This window comes from Tiliqua scincoides, chromosome 6 (genome assembly GCF_035046505.1).
Source record: "Tiliqua scincoides isolate rTilSci1 chromosome 6, rTilSci1.hap2, whole genome shotgun sequence".
NCBI classification, from domain to species: Eukaryota; Metazoa; Chordata; class Lepidosauria; order Squamata; family Scincidae; genus Tiliqua; species Tiliqua scincoides.
The window spans coordinates 45,420,316-45,440,436 of record NC_089826.1 but is presented as its reverse complement, the minus strand read 5'-3'; the positions used below and the strand labels follow the sequence as shown (position 1 = coordinate 45,440,436).

Sequence of the window (20,121 nt, the reverse complement as noted above, 5' to 3'; positions counted from 1 at the left end):
TAAAAGTCTATTTCATATAATTCAGGGACATGTGATGGGTGGGGAGGCAGGTGAGGTAGAGCCTCCTCACTGGGGTCCTTTGAAAAGCACCACCACTGTGTGAGGTGCCCAACAACCCGCGCCCAGAGCAAGGAAGGGGGCGGCGCAGAGAGAGTGGCTTGTGGGTACTTGGGCGCCTCACACAGCGGCGGTGCTTTTCAAAGGAATCTAGTCGGGAGGCTCTGCCTCATCTGCCTCCCCACCCACGTGGAGCGCATGGGTTGTGGGAGCTTGGGCACCTCGCACGGTGCTGGCACTTTTTGAAGGTGGAGGCTCTGCCTCACCTGCCTCCCAGGAAGGCTCTGCGCTGCCTGCTCACAGGGGAGAGGAGGACATTTCCGTTCTTTCCCAGGACGGGAGGCTAAAAGAAGTGGGCGTGCCCGGGCCAAGAGGGCGCGCGGCGGTCCTTCCTGCTAGCCCAAGGGTGCCAAAGCCTGCGGCAACTGGCAGGTTTTCCAGGCAGGAGCGCGAAGGGGAGGGGGAAAGGCCCGACCAATCCCGGTGGGCTCCCGGCCGAGACCCCGCCCGCGGCCCTCCCAGCGCCCCGCGCATTTGCATAAGAAAAGCGCGCAGGGCGCGGCGGCTGCTGCGGGCAGGACTCGCCTGTGGCCCGCGTCCCTCGCCCGCACCTCCTCGCCCGCGGCCAAGATGCGCCTGCCGCTGCTGTGCCTGGTGCTGCCCTGCGCCGGCGCGCTCTTCCTCTTCGGGCAGCCCGAGTTCTCCTACAAGCGCTCCAACTGCAAGCCCATCCCGGCGTCGCTGCTGCTGTGCCGCGGCATCGAGTACCCCAACATGCGGCTGCCCAACCTGCTGGGCCACGAGACGCTGCAGGAGGTGCTGGAGCAGGCGGGCGCCTGGATCCCGCTGGTGCAGAAGCAGTGCCACCCGGACACGCGCAAGTTCCTCTGCTCGCTCTTCGCGCCCGTCTGCATCGACGACCTGGACGAGACCATCCAGCCCTGCCACTCGCTCTGCCAGCAGGTCAAGGACAGCTGCGCGCCGGTCATGTCCGCCTTCGGCTTCCCCTGGCCCGACATGCTCGACTGCGCCCGCTTCCCGCAGGACAACGACCTCTGCATCCCCCCGGCCAGCGGCGACCACGTCCTGCCCACGCCCAGAGAGGGTAAGAGCAAGTCCCGCGGTCCCCGGTGAGGCTTGCTCCCGGGTAAGCGTGGCTGGGCTTGCAGCACCCCCGCGACGTCAGGTGCGCACACAGTGGCGACCTGAGATCAATGGGCCTGGCGCTGCAGCCCTGCAGCCCTCTCTTTGGCGTGTCTCCTCGGGGGTAAAACATACTATGTTGGGGGGGACATGCGGTGGGTGGGGAGGCAGCTCCCCACCAGAGTCCTTCAAAAAGTGCTGCTGCTGGGTGAGGTGAGGCAGAACTTCCCCACTCCCCAGCAGGTACTCCCCTCCCCTTTAGAGTCCTTTGAAAAGCTCCACTGCTGTGTGAAGTGAGGCAGAGCCTCCTCACCTGAGTCCTTTGAAAAGGGCCACTGCCATGTTAGGTGAGGCAGAGCCTCCCCACCAGTCCTTCAGAAAGCGCCACCACCCCATGTGCTCCGTTGCAGACATGTGACTCTGCCTCCCCACCCACCGCACATCCCCACTCACCACATGTCCCTGGTGTGTGTAGGATAAGTAAGTGTGTATAATAGTGTCACCTTTGGCTTCAACCCTACTTGGCTGGCATGAAGTACCATTGGACTCAATAAGGCTTATTGAATAAGGATGTTTTAGACTAGGTTCTTAGATTTGCTCACTGCCCTTTAATTAAAAAAGAAAAGAATATAGAGTAGCAAAGCCCTTTAGAATATAGTAGGTCCTCCCAGAATTACAGAACCATTGGGGGGGGGGGGATAAATGAGAGCCTCATATAAAACAGAGATTGCTTACTTCCCAACATTGTAGCTGAATCACATATCATGGGTTCTTTTGCAATTTCTAAAGAAGATCTCCAACATTTTCTGAAAAACATATTTCCAGAATGTCATAGCACCAGAATGATACAGCGGATGTTCCCTTTGTGTTGGAACACTTTCAGTTCCACAGGATGAACCCCACAGATTTGCAGGGTTCCCAGATTTTGAAAAGTTCAGTGCAAACCTTAAGGCATTTATTCCAGCCAAATTCAGTGAGACCTCATTTCTAGGTTTGAGATCCTAAACCCAAATCCCATTAATCCACTATTATGGCCACAGTCCTATGCAAATTTACCTGTGAGTAAGCCCCATGGAATGCAGGAACACAGTGGGACTTGGTTCTCAGTAAATATGTGTAGGATTGCATGGTGAGTGTGTTTATAGTTTTAGACTTGATGGGCCTAAGTCACAAAGTTGGTCTTATATAATTACTTAAGCCCTTAAAATATGGTCAATTTGGAGCCCTTCCTCTTACGATTACTCCTTTGCTAGCTTAAGTAATATTGTCCTTTAAAGTAGCTTGTTCCCTATTGAAACAAGCTTAGCATAGTTTCAGCCCTTGTAAAAGAATGAGTGGAAGCAGAGCTCCAAGCAAGACTTCTTTTCCTTCTATTGATAAGCACAGGGAAGAACTTCTTGAATGAGTTTGTTGATGAAGAATTGCCAAGGACTGTCAAATCCTTGGTTTGTCACTTTTAAAAATAAACTACTTCTAGCTAGGGCTGGTTTATTACTTGGGAATTTGGTTTTAATTAAGGGGGGGAGAGAGAGAAAGGTGATATTTTTTGGTTTCTAGTGAAGGAAACAAGAGAAGAGAAACTTCCTAAAGCAAACTTATCAGGGAAACATTGCATTGTGTGTTGTATTGTCTTTGTGTATTGTATTTTCAGTCTCCTTTCTGTCACGCCTTCCCCTCCCCCATCAAGGCATTGATTTCTGTTCCTCCTGAGAGAGCTAGAGATGTATTGGGGAGGGGCAACTTTAATCCCTCTGGGAGAAGTTGCATATGCTTCTTTTCAATATCCCACTGAGAATTCCCCCTGAAGTTTTTATTTTTTTTCTGCAACATGTGGCTCTCTACATTTCTTTCAGTAAGTTACTTGTTAAAGCACAATGCCTTGGCCACCTCAAGCACCAAATGTCCGGTCAACCATCCTGTCCTGCAGGTGGTTGTGAAAATACAGAGAGTCTCAAGCTGGTCTCTTTCTGCCACTTTCTGTTTTCACCAGTTCTCCTTTCTTGCCTTAGAACCGGTGGAGTGAAATGGATTGAGGCAGTTTTCAAAAAATGATTGCGCTATCAAATCAAAAGTAACAGCCTGCAAGGATAAGGCAGAAGTTGGTGGCGGGAGCTGGGTATAGAAGGAGTGTGCTTTGTTTCTGAACGCCACCTGCTGTTCTTTTTGGAATATCACTGCTGAAGGTTGTCTTTTTTGAATCCATTTCCTTCTAGCACCAAAGGTCTGTGATGCCTGCAAAAGCAAGAATGAGGACGACAATGAAATTGTAGAAAGCCTGTGCAAAAATGACTTCGGTGAGTGTGAGAGCGTTGCTACGGTTAAAGCGTGTGGGTTTTGTGCTCTGTTCTGTCATCTCAGATGGCCATAAATCAGTAGCTTGGACAAGAAAGAAGCAAGGCCAGTATTTAGCTTTCCTTCAGATCAAGGAGATTTAAGCAGTTGATTAAGATTTGTGTAGCTGGTCAGTTGGATGAGTCTGATGATTTGCCCTGCTGTGTTCTTCAGAATATGATAAGCTTTCAAGCAGTGTAAAACTCCTGTGCATGTGTTTTCATAAAGTAAGTCCCACTAAGTTCAATGAGGCTTACTCCCAGGTAAGTGTACAAAGGATGGCAGCCTTATGACACACCAACATAGCAACCCCCTGTTATTTATTACTAACAAAGTACCTGTCATTAAAGTATGTAGTTGCAGGAGGTCCAGGAGGAAGACTCACTGCTTGCATTTCCCACAGGGTGCCTACTGGTGGTTGGATTTTTTTCTCCTTCAGTTCTGTTCCTGGAGACACCACGTGTCTTCCCACATAGGGGTGACAGGCATCCTTTTTATTTATAAGGAAAAAAGTAAAGGGGTACACTCTAAAGTTGGGGACTCAAACTATCCCTGATGACTTTCAGGTCTGAAGCAAACAGCAGGTTTCCCCATGTTCCATCTTGCCTTTAAATTTGCATCACTTACTTTCAGCCCAATCCTATGTATGTTTACTCACTGTAGAGTTGAATGGGACCTACTCCCAAGTAAGCATGTACAGGTTGAGTCTCATTATTCAGAAGGGGTCCATTCCTCACTTGGATGGCAAAAAAGCACTAAAGCAAATCAATTTAAAAACCAAAGTCCTTTTACTCCAGTGACTGAAAAAACAGCCTTGCTGACCTTTTGAAATGCACACAGAGGCAATCAGTCTCTCTCCTGGTGCTTAGGTTTCACTAGGAGGCAGCAGTCCCTGTCCTCACTAGGAGCCACAGTGAGGGGGAAAGAATGGAGGTGATCACTGCCATTTAGCCTTCCTTCATGCTCCAGGGGGGTTTGTCTAAGTGCCTGGAGAGAGAATGATTGATGGATTGTCAGCAGGCTGCCCTCTCTTGCATTAATGAGGCTATTGTTAAAGGACTGTTTTCCTTTAATTTAAAGGGTACTTCTCATCATATTGAGATAGAAAAATCTGTGGATAATTAGGTTATACCTGTAATCACTTGCATGATTGTCTCTCTACAACAGTAAAAAGCCGTTTTTAAAATGTGATTTTAAAAGGATGCATTTTTCCCCTTCTCCAGAAATCAGCACATTCCTTCTCATTTGCAGTGACCATTCATGTTGACTCAAATCCGTGTATAAAAAAAATCCATGTATAACAAGGTTGGACCTGTATAGGATTCCCCATGTTCCCCATCAGTAGGGGCTGGCTCAGTTCTCGATATCAGCAGAGCCTTCTACTTTGACCTACATTATCCATTCTGGTGCTCTGTTTCTTGGTCACTTTTAGCTTGTGGTAGAAATTAGAAACAGGCTTGTTAGAGAGAGATTGGCTGTATGTACTTCTCTCTTTTGTAATAACAAAATGAGAATAGTCATCAAGGTCTAAAAATTGCATTTTCACAAGGAGCACATCTGAACCCAACTTTTATTTGTATTGGATGCATTAGTGGCATTCTCCAGAAGTGCCCGAAGCACCATACAATATTAAATGTTGGCATAACTGCCTCTTACAACTTTCTGACAGTTCTTAGTGCATGACAGTGTGCTCATACATGCATGTAGCTTGAAGCATGCAAATCAAAACCAGCATAGTTCAAGGCTATGCTGAGAACTTTGGCTCCTTTATCCTTCCCCTATGTGTCCCTCTTCTCTTGCAGAGGGAGGGAAGACGATGATTGAGGCTGCAATCCTATTCACACTTACCTGGGAGTAAGTCCCATTAAACTCATTGGGGCTTACTTCTGAGTAGATATGCATAGGATTGGGTCCTGAGGTGACTGATTTCCTCTCTTGCTGTGGACGCAACAGTATAGGACTTCCTCCTTTATGGTTCCCATCTTCTCATGGGGCAAGATGAGAGGGTTGAGCTCCCGTACTGAACTATGTATGATGGGAACTTCTGTCTGACAATGGTTTGGAAGCAGAGAAGATATGAGAGGTAGATTGAAATATTTCCTAGTTTGCTTACTGCTCCTGACATTTAGAGCACTTTTCAGTCCCTACATCATCCACCACACTCGGCAGCTAATCATTGCTAGATCTTCACATTCCAATGAGAAAACATTTTGGTTTTTTTTAACTTTCTCTGGAAAACCAGACATTCCAGTAACTATTGCATGACTGCTTCAAAGTAAGCAGATGGAAAATTGCATTACAGAGGTGACGAGGCCGGAATATCATTGCAAAACATAAACATTTCTGGGTTACAAATGATTGGAAAGGCTATTGAAATAAGGCAGACAAAAAGTGAGAAAATAGTTGGCATAGAAATAAAGTTTGTAATAATAAACATACGCTATAATCTTATCAGATGGTAACTGTACTAGTGTCTGCAGTGGAATTTGCTGGGATTAATATTCTTATTAAAAAAACTATTGCAGAGTCAGAGTTATTACACTCTGGAACTAGCTCCAGTTTTCATCTGTATTCAGATAAACTTTTTTTGGTAGGACCAAATATGTTGTGTTGGTTTCTTAAAGAGCCTTGTGTTTTTTTTACTCCTTTGTTTTTTTTTCCCCAAATGAAATGCAGCTGTTAAACCAATTCTCCCTCTCTTTGACCCATTTTTTTTTCCAAATGCAATCCATGGCAATATCAATTCCTTACAGGTTCACCTAAGCGCCTTTCTAATGTCATAAATTTAAGTCTGAAGTTTTCAGCAACAGCAGAGATCAAATTTCTCCTGAAATACAGAACCTTTCCCTGCCCCTCCACCACTTCACGGAAAAGACAACTTGCTGGTTTCAGCCCTACTGCATAATGAATGTGCAAAATGGGCTTTTCTCTCTCCCCTCCCCCTTCTTCTTGGTTTGCAAAAGATAGAAAAGTTGGAGAAAAAGGTCTGTTTAGAAAAGAATTTTTAAAAGAAACACATACACCCCAAGGTTGATTCAATGTGAAATGACTTGCATGCCCTTTGTGGCTTTAGAAATGGAGCCACCTGCTGTCCATTCTGTCAGCCCCTGACAGTTTAATTAGCAATAGAAGACTTCCCTCCCCAGGTCTTCTTTATGTGCACTAATGGGAAAAACCTCTCTCTGTCTTTCACTCCGTCCTCTTCTCCCCTCCCTTCCATGATCCCTATTAGCTCTGAAGATAAAAGTGAAGGAGATCGCCTACATCAATGGGGACACCAAGATCACGCCGGAAACAAAGAGCAAAACCATCTACAAGCTGAATGGGGTGACCGAGAGGGATCTGAAGAAAACTGTGCTGTGGCTCAAAGGTGGCCTGCAGTGTACCTGTGATGAGATGAATGATATTAATGCCCCCTATTTAGTGATGGGACAGAGGTTGGCTGGGGAGCTGGTGATCACCTCTGTCAAGCGGTGGCAGAAGGGTCAGCGGGCGTTCAAGAGGTTCTCGCGCAGCATCCGCAAGCTGCAGTGCTAGTCACATCCATGCCTGCCACTTCCCGTCTCTTTGGGTCACCCGCCTAGAGCTCTTCCAGACCTCGTGCACCTTCTTGCTTCCTCAGCCACAGTGCACAGCAGGCATGGGAGAGGAGGAGCCCTTTGTTTGACAAAAGCAAAAGAAGGGAGGGAGCCCATTTTGTACATATAGTAAAACTATAATGGAAAGGGAAGAATCAATATTTTTGTGAAGCAATACAATATCTTGCTTAGAGCTAGTTTTTTGCATTGATGCAAAATGTGACTTTGGGCTGAAACTTTTTAATTTCCCAGTCTGGATTCTTCATTTCCAAGTGTCTTGCAATACATTCTATATTGCTACATTTCTGTGTAGGTTGTATTAAGCATGTGTGTGTGTGTGCACCAGTGAGCATCAGGCCCAGTTGTAAAGTGTAGTTATGATTTGGTAAGAAGCCACCATATTGCCCTATTATTTTGCAATTCCTGGACAGTTCTTCAGGATGTAGTAAAACCCAGAAACTGGGGGTGTATTCAGAGGAAAGACCTGTTTTGGGAGTGATGATGGCTTTATCACATCAGAGAGTAATGTGAGAAAAGGAGAAAGATTGTGACCTGGACTCTTTCTCAATTTTTGACCACAATCTAATGTAGTGTTAGTCATGATTAACAGTCCCATCCTATATGCGGTGGCTCCATCAGGCACAACAGGGCCAAAATGGCTATTGCTGCATCTAGTAGCGCTGCCAGAGGCCTCCTTAGGGAAAGGGGACTTTCATCCACTCCCCCCCCCCCCCCAGTAAGGATGCAGTGGTCATAACTGGTCTCCTCCATTCTGCACCAGCTGTTTTGCTGGCACAGACTTGAGAAGTTCTATGTTAGGCTTTTCAGCCTGGCTCAGAGCATAGGATCTGGCAGAGCAGGGCTCTGCCAGTCCTACCCCCCTCCTGCCCCAGTCTGTCTGCTCTCCCCTTCTCAGAACACCTCCCCCCGCCTCCAGTGTCCTCACTGCTAACCAGAGCTCTTACCATGCTCCAGGTGGCATTGGCTAGTGCTGACCTCAGCACCAACTGGCACTGGTGCTTTACGGCACATTTACAACACCCTGGAGATCAGTCCTGGCTCTAGGACAGTTAGGATTGGGTCTTTGGTTGATTTCAGTGGGCTTTAGCATGCTTATGTCTGTATTGGATCATGGCCATTCTGTTAGGTTTGAGCCGAAGTGTATCTAACATGAAGTTCCAAACCATCTATGTTTATACAGTATAGAGAAATTGCCACTATCGCATGTGCTGCTTATCCGGGAACTGCATCAGCAAAGGCATATTAACCATTTGCACACCAGTATTTTATACAGACCTGTCAATAGTGATAGTTTTAAACTGACTGAATGCACGTTTGAGGAGAGGTCTTTGTCGTGTGATTTTTGATACTTTTGCCATCACAAATTAAATCTTTCTTTAGCCTAACTGTAATATAACTTGTGGTTATTCTGAAAGTGTTGTAAAATATTGCTTTAACAAACTTGTAAATATTCCAGATAAACCTTATATTCTTGTACATAAAGTTGACATCCTAGTTTACCTTTTCTTCGTTATTTTTTTGTGGTCTTCAAAGGTGGCTGTGAGGAAGCAATAACTGTTTTGGAAACTGCTTTTGCCTCCATGGTTATCTAGCCATTTTTTGATCCAAAATCTTTGTTTATATTCCCTGCTGCCTTCCAAGTATTTGCATTTTAAATGTTTGTATCCTTGGGTACAGCTTTCAGGTCCAGCCTCTTTGGGTGCTCCATAGCTCTTCTGGTCTGCTGTGGTAAGTGTCACAGTGGCGTCAAAAAGAGCACCTCTGCTGTCTGTTTTGGGGCTGTTGGTGCAACCAGCTGTTGGCCCCACATGTTAGCAGCTTCTGAACACTTCACTGGAGCAGGTAAGATGGCAGAGGGGGCGGTTCAAGTACAGCAGTGAGAGTAGCAGGGTTGGTGTTTTGTGTGCGGGAAGGTGTGGATCGTGGTGGTGGCAGCACATCCAGGGATGCTATCCCTGTTTTCCCAGCCCAAAACACCTGCCTTTCCTTCCTACTTCTTCCTGGTCATCTGATCGCCCCACCACCACCACTGCATGTAGCGCATGCTCCAGCTGCATGGTGGAAGATGATGAAGGGAGTAGGATGGGCTCTTACTACAATACAGTTTGTCTCACTCCAATTAACCAATTTTTGCCAAGTCCACAAGTGTACACATTTGGTCCCTGTTGTGCATTTACAACGTTGGCCAGAAATGGCTTTAGATTTCTAAGGGACAAAAATCTGTAACAATCCAATTAGTCATACTGGGTACAGTCCTTCATTACTCTATAAAGTTGCTGGTGCCTGAGGTGGCATGCCAAATACTGCATGTACAACTCCCACATGTTGGTCCCCTTACCTGGCAGCATGCCAGCCTCCTGCTACACCTCTCTCACCTCCTGCTACACCTGGATTTAAAAAGGAAGAGGAGAACATGAGAGACTTCTATGATAAAGCGGGTTGAGAAATGATGCCCTGACAATCACCTTTTTTTTTAGTTTGTTTTAGATTTCCAGGATTTTTCAAATAAAGCCTTGAACATTCTTCTAGAGAATAAGAAAGAGCTGACAGACCATGTCAAGACTGACATGCATGTTCTTTTTTTGCACTTTCAGTGTAACATCTGAAACCACTTACCCCAATACACCTGCTGTGAGATGCCTGTGTTCAACATCCTCATGCAACAGAGATGTTCAACTCATTGCTTTAGGTATCACACACGAAACACTGATGAGTCACAGACTTTGTTTTTTCACTTAAAGTTCAAAGCTTTTGCACCCCGTAACCATTGTTCTCAATGTTGAGAATAACTTCAATCACCTCAATTTGCACTTGCTTCAGTTTAAAATAAAATTGGCAGATAGATCCATAGCAGGCACTAGCCCACTCACCCTTGCCTCAGGGGAGACCTAAAAAGGAACCAATATTTAAAAGATTTCCCTGTCTGGTTGCTTGGAAATAATTTATACTCCGAGCAAATGGCTCTTTTCACACTTGATTAATCTTGCTTCGAAGTGGGTGACCAAGACTTTCCACTTAATGAGGAGGGATCAGAGTATGTCAATCTGACAGGATACAGCAAGATGGTCTCCACATTATTTTGTCAAAATGAAGATGACAGAAGTCACACTGGATTCTAAGGGAACAATTTTCCCACGTAAATCAATCTTATAAAAAAAAAACAAATTTACACTACCTATCCTAAGTACCAACCCAAGGCTTTCTCATCCACGAGGTCAGTAACTTAGCTATGGCAGGGTGGGCACAGTAAGTATTGCAGGCACCACATGGTGATGTGTTAAGTTGTCCATTTGCCATCAGAGCCATTCTGGGCAGCAACATTGCCACTGCCCAGAATGACTCTGATGGTGAGTGGCAGGGACCACTTATGCAGCACATTGTGGTGCCTGTAATACTTACCACACCTCACCTCATGCTACTGCATGAGGTCAACTGAGGCAGATTGTAAATAGGTAGGGGGAATGCTTGCCTTCAACACCCCATCCATCTCCAGCACTCCTCTCCCTCTTGCAACCTTGATTCAAAGAGAGAGAGAGATGGAGCAGGTAGGTGAAGAGAGCGGTTGGAATAGGTTTAGCTCTGTTTAGTGAGAGCTAAACTCCTAGTGAGACAATTCAGACAAACTCACCACACACATCGCACACTTGAAGGAACCGGCAGGGAAGTGAGGGGAGGAGGAGGGACGTGCATGCCATGGCTATGCATGTCTTTAATCACAAATCCAATATGGTTCAAGTTATCTCAGTACCTTTCACTGTTTAACATGTAGCACTGATTGGTCCAGTATAAGGGGGTGCAGCTGACTGGTAGAATTTCTGCTTTGTATGCAGGTAGGCATGAATCCTCCACAACCCTGTCTTGCCAAATTCCTGTTCAAAGCTTTGCCTAAAGAACTTATGCCGAAAACCAATAAGTTCCCCCAGCTTAACCACAGCTAGATCTAGCAGACTGCACAAACTACCACTGTACCCCAGCACCAGCAGGAAGGAGACTAGTAGGTGGCTGGCTTGCCTGTAAGTCTGCAGGGTTTCTCCTTCAAGCAGCAGTCCTTTGGGGTACAGCAGAACCACCTCAGCTCTCCACCACTCAGCAGTCTCTGTTGGATTAGTCAGTGCACCAGTTTGTGGTTTGTCCTCCAGTCTGTCAGGGTGCCAGTTAGTTGTTTGTTTGTCAGTCCATGAATTAGGGTGCCAGAAAGTCAGTTTGCCAGAGAGTCAGTCTGACAAGTAGAGTCATGAGTCAACAAGCCAGTAGGTCAGTTTTGCCAAAAAGTCATTCCATTTTGCCAGCAAGTCTCCTTTCCCTGCTCCACTCTCACTCCAACTACAACCCACAAAACTCTCCCCCTTCTCCTTAGAAGAAGCTGGATAGTATCCCTGTCTGAAAACCTGGACAGCCACTGCCAGTCAGTGGACCATGGTGAGATAGACCAAGGATCTCATTCCATAGAGGTCGGCTTTCTATGTTAATTTTTTTAAGGGTTAAATATATGCATCCAATTTAAAAAAAAAAAATCAAAGAATTAGATAATCACAAATGTGTTGTCTAGAGACATGACCCCTGCTGTAAGACAGGATATCCTTCCTTAAAACATGCCATCCCCAGCAGACACCTATCCAATCCTTTTATTTGAAACCCCCCCTAAAGAAGATTCCACAAAACTGTAAGAAGTGCGACAGCCCAAAGGGTGGCGAGATCATGGGAGGTTTGCTAGTCTGTCAGAAGTGAGTGTACAGATAACAAAGCTTCACAAGGAGTGAATCAATGGGTGGTTCCACATCACGTGGGGGAAAGCATCAATGGGTTCTCAGCAAAGATAAAATACTATCACTTCTCCCCCCCCCCCCTTTATAAAGTTTGGGAATCCCTAGATTAAGATGTCCACTATCAGTTTGTTACAGAATACAACTATCAAACCAGATGCAAGAATGTTGCATTTGGCCACACAGCTCAATTACCTCAGAGCCATGTTGGCAGGCAGACATGGAGGCTGCTCTTGTGAAACCTCTAATTAATATCAAAACATTGCACTCAAGTCCCAAAATATAATAACCCTGCAACACAGTTAATCTGCATAACAGGATAAGTGCATTGTGCTCACCAGCAGTTTGTGAAATTACAGCCTGCTGTCTGCGCCTTAGATCCACTCTTTTAGCTAGTAAGCTTTTGAAGTCGGGGAGCAGCCAGATGTGTATGAACTCTTTCAAGTTTCAGTTTAGTTACGGGTAAAGAGTTAAACAATGTCCTCTCAATTAGATCTTCAAGTGGCCAGATTAACCATCATTTGTCCCTACACTAGGCCTGTGCACCCTGCTGGTTGCAACTGTCCAATGCCAAGTCATTTATTTCCCTGCTACTGCCTGCCAGGAGCTGCTCCATTCACTTCCCAGACAGCCTCCTTTCATGTGAGCCTTACAAGCACAACAGACCTCATTGTTGAATCTTTTTTCTATTTACACCACCATTTTTTTTTCTTATAAGGTTGTGAAAGGAAACAATGAAGGATGGAAAGTAATGGACTGCTAACACACAAGACCAGAAGTCATCAACTGCTGGCTCTTTGAAGTGACACAGATAACAACAACACACATAGGAAAAGATGAAATATAATTTGATGGTCTTCTGCCAGTTCCCTGTGGATGCATGTGTTCCTCCCCTCCCTGCCAAATCTTTATTGTCACAGTTCAATTTAGTGGCCACCTGTTACAACTGTAGGAATGAGTCGGGCAAGCAATATTTGTAAATAAAACCTGAACTACGGCCCAAGCCTAACAAGGGCCTGAGCCAGTGGAACACACATTCTACCAGCATGTGCTGTCATAAAAGCACCACAAAGATGATCAGGCCCAGGAAGGTGCGGGATTAGCAGTGTCAGTGCACGCTGTATCCAAATCCCCTTCCCAGGTCTGATCTGCCTGCATGGATCTTTGCAGGCTAGTGCTAGCAATACATCATTACAGCTCCCCCAACATGTAAACAACAGGGTTGCAAGACTGTGAGATGCCAATTACACTAGGGACAGTTGCAAGCATTTAGTGCAGGGCACCTGAAAATGCGGGGCCCGTACCATGTGCTATTGTTGCTATTAGGTAAATCCAGCACTGACAGGAAAGCTAATTTATTCATTTCATATATATTCACACAGAGATATACACGTGTGTGTGTAAACCAAAGCTCAAGAAAGACATGAAGCTCATATACGTATGTGTGTTTATATTCATATGAATAACATAAGAACATAAGAAGAGCCCTGCTGGATCAGGCCAAAGGACCATCTAGTCCAGCTTCCTGTATTTCACAGTGGCCCACCAAATGCTTCAGGGAGCACACACACAACAGACACAACCTGCGTCCTGGTGCCCTCCCCTGCATCTGGTAATCAGAAGCAGCCTGCCTCTAAAACCAAGAGCTTGCACATACCTACTATGACTTATAACCCGTTATGAACTTTTCCTCCAGAAATTTGTCCAATCTCCTCTTAAAGGTATGCAGGCAAGATGCCATCACTACTTCCTGTGGCAAAGGTTCCACAGACTAATTACACGCTGGGTAAAGAAATATTTTCTTCTGTCTGTCTTAACTCTCCCAACACTCAACTTTTCAAAGCAAACACTGGACAACATCATGCTGTGCCTTTAATGACGCAAACAGAGCTTTGATTGTATTCTATGAATTATCCTTTTATTTCCATTTATCATGAATTATCCATTAATTTCCTGGAGTGTATTCTATGAATCATCCAGCAGGGTGCACTCCAAGAGCTAAAGTCTTACATACTGGTGAGAAAAGTGAAATGACTCAATTTATCTAAAGCAGAAATTATGGTAGTCTTAATAACAAATAATGGCAAAAATTAGCTTTAGTACTAGAAGCTGTGTTTTCTTTGTCAAAAGCAAACGATAACAACTATATAACTATATTCACACAAAAATTACTTTGTACTAACAATGTTCATTACAAAGCATACAAATGCACTTTCTGAATCTGGGCCTTAGCCAACCTTCGGTGCTAGATGAGGCAACTACATTTCTTGGAGGGTCTTCAAATACATGCAGGGGCAGCCCACTCGTGAGGCTGACTGAAATGGTTGTTTTGAGCAACAAGTTGGAAGAGGCAGCAAGCTCCCAGTGGGATGTTGTACACCCCCACGCCTTCCTCCCACTTTGCCCAGCTGCTCCTGAGGGTGCCCCATCCTCACTAGGTCTCCTTGGAGAGTGTGTGAGAGGAAGATGCTCTCACTGGGAACAGTTGTTTAAACATCTTCCAATAGTAGCGGCTAGGACCACATTCTACATTTTGCAAGGATATCAAAGTCTATGAAGACTGTGAAATGTTTTGTTGAAATCTAGGCATGCTAGATCCATGGCATTCCATGAGCTACTAGATTAGTCACTTTATAAAAGAGAAGAGAAAAGAAAAGGAGTTGAAATTATTCTGGCATGACTTGTTCCTGACAAACCCATGCTGGCTCCTAGAAATCACCCCATTATTTACTAAGTGCTCAAAGAATTGTATTTAACAACTGGTCAGCTTTATGTCAACAATGGAATAGATTATTCCGGTGTTGACATAAAGCTGACCAGTTGTTCGTTTCTTAGATCTGACTTTTTCCCTCTTTTAAAGATAGGCATGGCATTTGCTAGTCTCCAGTCCTCTCCAGAGACTGTTCTGGAGAACAGATAAAGTTCTTAGAAATTCTCAAAGATTAAAGACAGCAGCTCTCAAGTAACTAATGGCACAGTCCTGCTCTTTGCCAGCATGCACCAGTACAAAAGCCTCTGAACCAGTGCCAGCCATTGTAAAAGTGCTGTAAAGTGTTTTTTTACAACTTGCGGGTAAACAACGCCAATGGAAAGACCTGTGCCATCCTGCCAATGCGGTATCCCAACCTGTGGCTGCTGATGGAAGTAAGTGCTGTACTGAGTGGACCAGGGGCAGGAGGGCAGAATGGAGGTGGGGACAGGGCATTTGTGGGCAGCAGGAGAGTGGAATGGTGGTGGTGGGGAAATCAGGCCCAGGGGGGAGTGGGAGCAGCAGAAGTCCCTCCTGGACATGAAAACCCTACACAAGGCTGCTCGGATTTGCACCGGTAATTTAGCTGGGGCAGATCCAAGTAGTCCCACTGGGCTGGCTGCAGTGTTACTCGGGGTGAAGGGGAAATATCCCCTTACCCCAAGAAGATCTCCAGCCTGCTCCTTACCTGTGCTGGATACAATGTGGGCCAAGTGGCTTAGCTGCACCAGCGCAGATTAGGCTTGAGCTGTAAATCGGCTAAAATGGGAAAAAAAGTTACTTGTTCCAAACTTTTGCCTTTAACAGTAGCTTTCTCTGCAGCAAGTTTAACTTTCATGGCATAAAAAGTTAGTCATGACTAAATACCAGTGAAATCAATTACCCATACAATTGGGGCTAATTAATATCCCATGCATTGCAATGAGATTTATAGTTCAATCCTATGCATGTCTATTCTGAAGTAAGTTCAATTGAACTCAACTGGATCCTACATTTACCAAGCAAATGTGTAGGGTTGCATCCTTAGGAATCTTAACTTTCTTAGGATACAGCCTATTGGAGACAAGTGGCTTCACTGGTTAATACCTGAACTTCAAGCTGATGTTAGCATCGGTTAAAGGAGCAGGCACAAGTGAAAGCACTGCACTGGGTCTCAAATACAGCTGGCAACTCTGTTGGAGACACAGTGCAATGCTTTTAAATGTTCCTCCTCTGTAACTGCTACCTCTGTCTTCCGTAAGAGCAGAAATGCAAACCGAGCTCTGCTTGTATCTATTTGTGGACATCCTTTTCATGCTCCGCTTCACCAACATCATGGGGAAAAGAAGGTAGCCTAGTTTCACCAAGAGTAGCCTAGTTTCCCATGCTTGGTTGCTGTGCTTTTTTCCACTGCTTCTAAACGAAGTCAAAGTTGTCAGAGAACTGTAGAAAGCAATTAAGACCACTAAGCAATTACTATCTACTAATATATTTAACATCCCCTGTTATCAATGAGTCTTTGATTAACGTAACCAGTTGATACTTTTTGCATTAGGCAACATTCAGACATCCTGGATCGCACTCTTGCCCTAACACAAAGTGCTCAGTTCCCCATTGCACAAATCGGTTCACAAGCAGACAATACTGTTTTTGCAAATTGCTGCATTGGTTCATTAGAAGAACCTGAAAGTAGCAGCAAGGCAATAAAACCTACCATTTTTAGGACCAACTGAAATGGTTCTAATAAGCAAGCTTTCAAGTGCATCCAAGACTATCCTTTAGGCAGAACCAGGGCTGCTGCACCCGTGGGGCTGCTAGAGACAGTTATCTCAGGTGACATATCAGCAGAGGCCGCAATCACCGTTCACCTGCCTGCTTCCACTCTTCATTCTCCAGCACCCTTGCCAAACTCTCTTCTCCTTCATAGTTTCTCTTCTGCTTTTCTAAACTAGGGAGCAGAAGTGGGAAAGATGGCAGCCAGTATACCATGGAATAAGGGAGGCAGAATTGAGTGCTGCTTCTCATGTGTTGCAAGATCTTGGACCAGTTGTGGACTGAATGATAAGGCAAGAACAAAGGGGGGGGGGAGATGTTCCTGGAAATGGCTGTGATGATTGCCCTATTTCCCCTTATTTTTGGACACTTAAATCCCTTCCACTGAAGCTTCTGTGTTGACTCACCCAATCCAATGCATGCCTACTCAGATGCAAGTTCCATTACATTCAATAGGGCTTACACCCAGGTAAGTCTAGATAGGATTGCAGCCTCAATGTTTAAAAGCTGCTGAGACATCTTCCTGCCCTGTGATGAAACACCTTTATCAACCAGCCATGTGTGTTTGTGGATTTGAATCATTTCTCCTGTCTGGAGAAGCTAAGCATCCTGAAGATTGGCCTGTGCTTAATCTTCATCTTACAGACTTCACACTGTGGTTTGTTTTTTTTTACCATGCCCACTACATCTTTTTACCCTGCTTTTCTTTGTTTCACATCTAGCTGAAGAAGAATTCTGAGAAAAGTTTATTTACTACTTTTGTGCCATTTCAGTTGGTCTTCTTCAGCTCCCATTAACGAGTTACTAGGACAGACATCAGAAAATAAGAATGATGTTCCTGTCTAGTCTGTGCCCTAGTCCAGTTCTCACTATATGCATCTGCCCTATAATTTCAAATGATTTTGAATGAGCATAGCATTGCAAACATGGATGCGCAGCTAGATGACCATCCACACCTGCTTTCAGCTGCAGCTGCGAAAGGCACCTCCTCCACAAAGCTCTCTCTTACTGGTCTTTTTGCTTGTGTCCCATTGAACCAGCGATTTTCAACCTTTTCATTTCAGGGCAAGATACTAAAATCGTCAAGGCACACCACCAGCTTTTTGATAATTGAGGGCCCAAACCTTTCCAATTTTCCAGTGCGGGTGCAACTGTATCAATGGAGCATGCACTGCATCCTGTGGTGGAGGGGCAGTCACTGAGGTCTCCTCAAGGTATGGGAACCTGTGTTCCTTTACCTTGGGGCTGCATTGTGGCTGCACCTGTGCTGGAAAGTTGGAAAGGATTGGGCTCTGACAAGCCACACCATGCTGCTGGTGGTGAGCTAACATTCCCCAATGGCCCTAATAATAAATGATCCACCCCCAAATTCCAGAGGCACACCTGCAAACCATTCGCGGCACATGGCACACTGGTTGAAAATTGCTGCCGTTGAACCTACTGGCATTTTCATTTCTGGAATGAGATCTGGACTGCACATAGAGAAGAGGTATACTAATACAAAAGGAGAATCTCTTGACCATTTTCTCCTCTGATTTCATCAGTCCAGTGAACACTGTCGTCTGTTGTCTCTAAGGACTGATGCATATATTCTCCAACACAAAAGCACCATTATGCATGATAGGGCAGTGGAGCTACATGAGTCTCTCTTGTGACTATGCATAAATATAACTACACAATATCACCTATGACACAGGGACACTGGCTCAGGGTGACCACATGTCATAACCCCAAAAGAGGACAAGGCACCCCAAAATGTAGGGCATTCAAGAAAAATGTAGGACATGATAACATAACAGCTAAAAACACTCACGTACAGGTTGAGTCTTGTTATTCAAGGGTTCTGTTCCCAGAACTCATCTGGATGGCAAAAAATCACATTAAAGCAAATCCATTTAAAAAACAATGCCTAGGTGATTTAAAAACAGCCTTGCTGACCTTTGTGATGTAAGACAATCAGGCAGACTATCCGTCAATCAGTCTCCCTCCAGGTGCTTAGAAAGGCTTCACTCCGAGCCAGTGACTCCCCCTTCCCCAAGAGCTCAGCACTGGGGAAAAAATGCTTGTGAGTATCATTTTTTTACATTTATTTATTTATTGGATTTGTATTCCGCCTTTCTCCCCGAAGGGCACCCAAGGCGGCTAACATGCTCTGGGGGAAGAGAGGGGTCGCTTACCTTGGAGTGAAGCTGTTCTAAGTACCTGGAGAGAGAATGAATGATGGATTGTCCACAGGCTGGCCTGTCTCACATTAACAAGGTTATTGTTGAACGACTTTTTTCCTTTAATTTAAAGAGTCCTTCTCATTGCGTTGAGATAAAACTACGGGTGAAAAATCCGTGGATAATTAGGTTATACCTGTATATTGATTTAATGTGGTTAATTTAAACACTATATTGCTTATTATTAAATTTAAATCTATATTACATATAATTTATTATTTCCAAAAAGGCTATGCACTGACTGCAGGGGCCACTTATAGGGAAAAGTAGGACAAGAGGACAAAAATTCTTAAAAAGAGAATTTTAAGTTCTTTTCCAGGAAATGAGGTTAAAAAAGAGGACATCTGGTCACCCTGCACAGGCTCACATTTAAATCCCTGATCCACTTCAAAATACAGGTAGAAGGATCATGTGTGTATAATTACAGGCAAACCTCTGCATCAGATATTACATTGCATGTGCTGGGAGATTTTTTTTATGCATGTCCAAGGCCCTACCATATATTCAGTATTCCCGCTTTGAAGATGGGGGTTGGATCCAAAGATTCCCTTTCTCTTGAGGAAGTGTCCTTTGTCAGAGGTAAAATAAGACAACCTTGTCATAAAAGCAACTGGCTTAGCTGTCTCGGAAAAAAAAAAATGCATAAATTCATTGAGGATTGCTGGGTCAACAGCTATTGGCCATCATAGCTGATTGGAACCTCCAGGTTGAGAGGTTCCTCGGAATACAAGTTGACTGGAGGGCAAACCATGGAAGAGAACTGTTGCCTTCATGCCCTGTTTGTGAGCAGAGTAGCATCTGTTGGAAGAGGAAACAGGATGCTGCAGACCATCTGGTCCCTCTAATCTGGAGCATCAGGATTACAGGCATATTCCTGCATCAGATAAGAACATAAGAACAGCCCCACTGGATCAGGCCATAGGCCCATCTAGTCCAGCTTCCTGTATCTCACAGCGGCCCACCAAATGCCCCAGGGAGCACACCAGATAACAAGAGTCCTCATTCTGGTGCCCTCCCTTGCACCTGGCATTCTGACATAGCCCATCCATGTGTAGTGGGTTGTTATGGATCTTATTTTCTTGCGCTATTAGATATCCGAGTACCATAAACAAAGTAAAAAATAATCTAAACACTGGTTGACAAAGCTAACTACAAGCAAAACCATAAGGGCTGCTTTTATAAATTTATAAATTATGTCTTTTACTGTGTGTTTTTAATCTGCTGCTATGTATTTTATCTTGTTTTAATTGTTTTTAAGTGTTTTGTATTTTTAATACAGTCGGAATACAAATCTAATAAATAAAAATAAATAAATAAAACCTGAAACCACAGCATTCTGTTTGTGGTTTCTCTTTTTTCAGATGAAAAAGTTCATATCAATGTGATTCCTATGGTTGATTCACTGGGGACTATTCTCAATGTTGGAATGCTGGTTTTACAAGAATATTTAAAGTCAGTTTCATTGTTTTAAGTGGAGCTGTGCCAGCAAACATTTTGGCCCCAGG

General features: G+C 44.7%; 1 protein-coding gene across 1 annotated transcript; it reads left to right on the top strand.

Annotated features, from left to right (window-relative positions):
• Nucleotides 1–816: 816 nt before the first annotated feature.
• SFRP2 (secreted frizzled related protein 2) lies at nucleotides 817–7,068 on the top strand. Its single transcript, XM_066632632.1, has 3 exons — nucleotides 817–1,162; nucleotides 3,414–3,494; nucleotides 6,764–7,068. Exons 1-3 carry the CDS (start codon nucleotides 832–834, stop codon nucleotides 7,066–7,068), a joined length of 717 nt encoding a protein of 238 aa, XP_066488729.1. The 5' UTR covers nucleotides 817–831.
• Nucleotides 7,069–20,121: the final 13,053 nt, after the last annotated feature.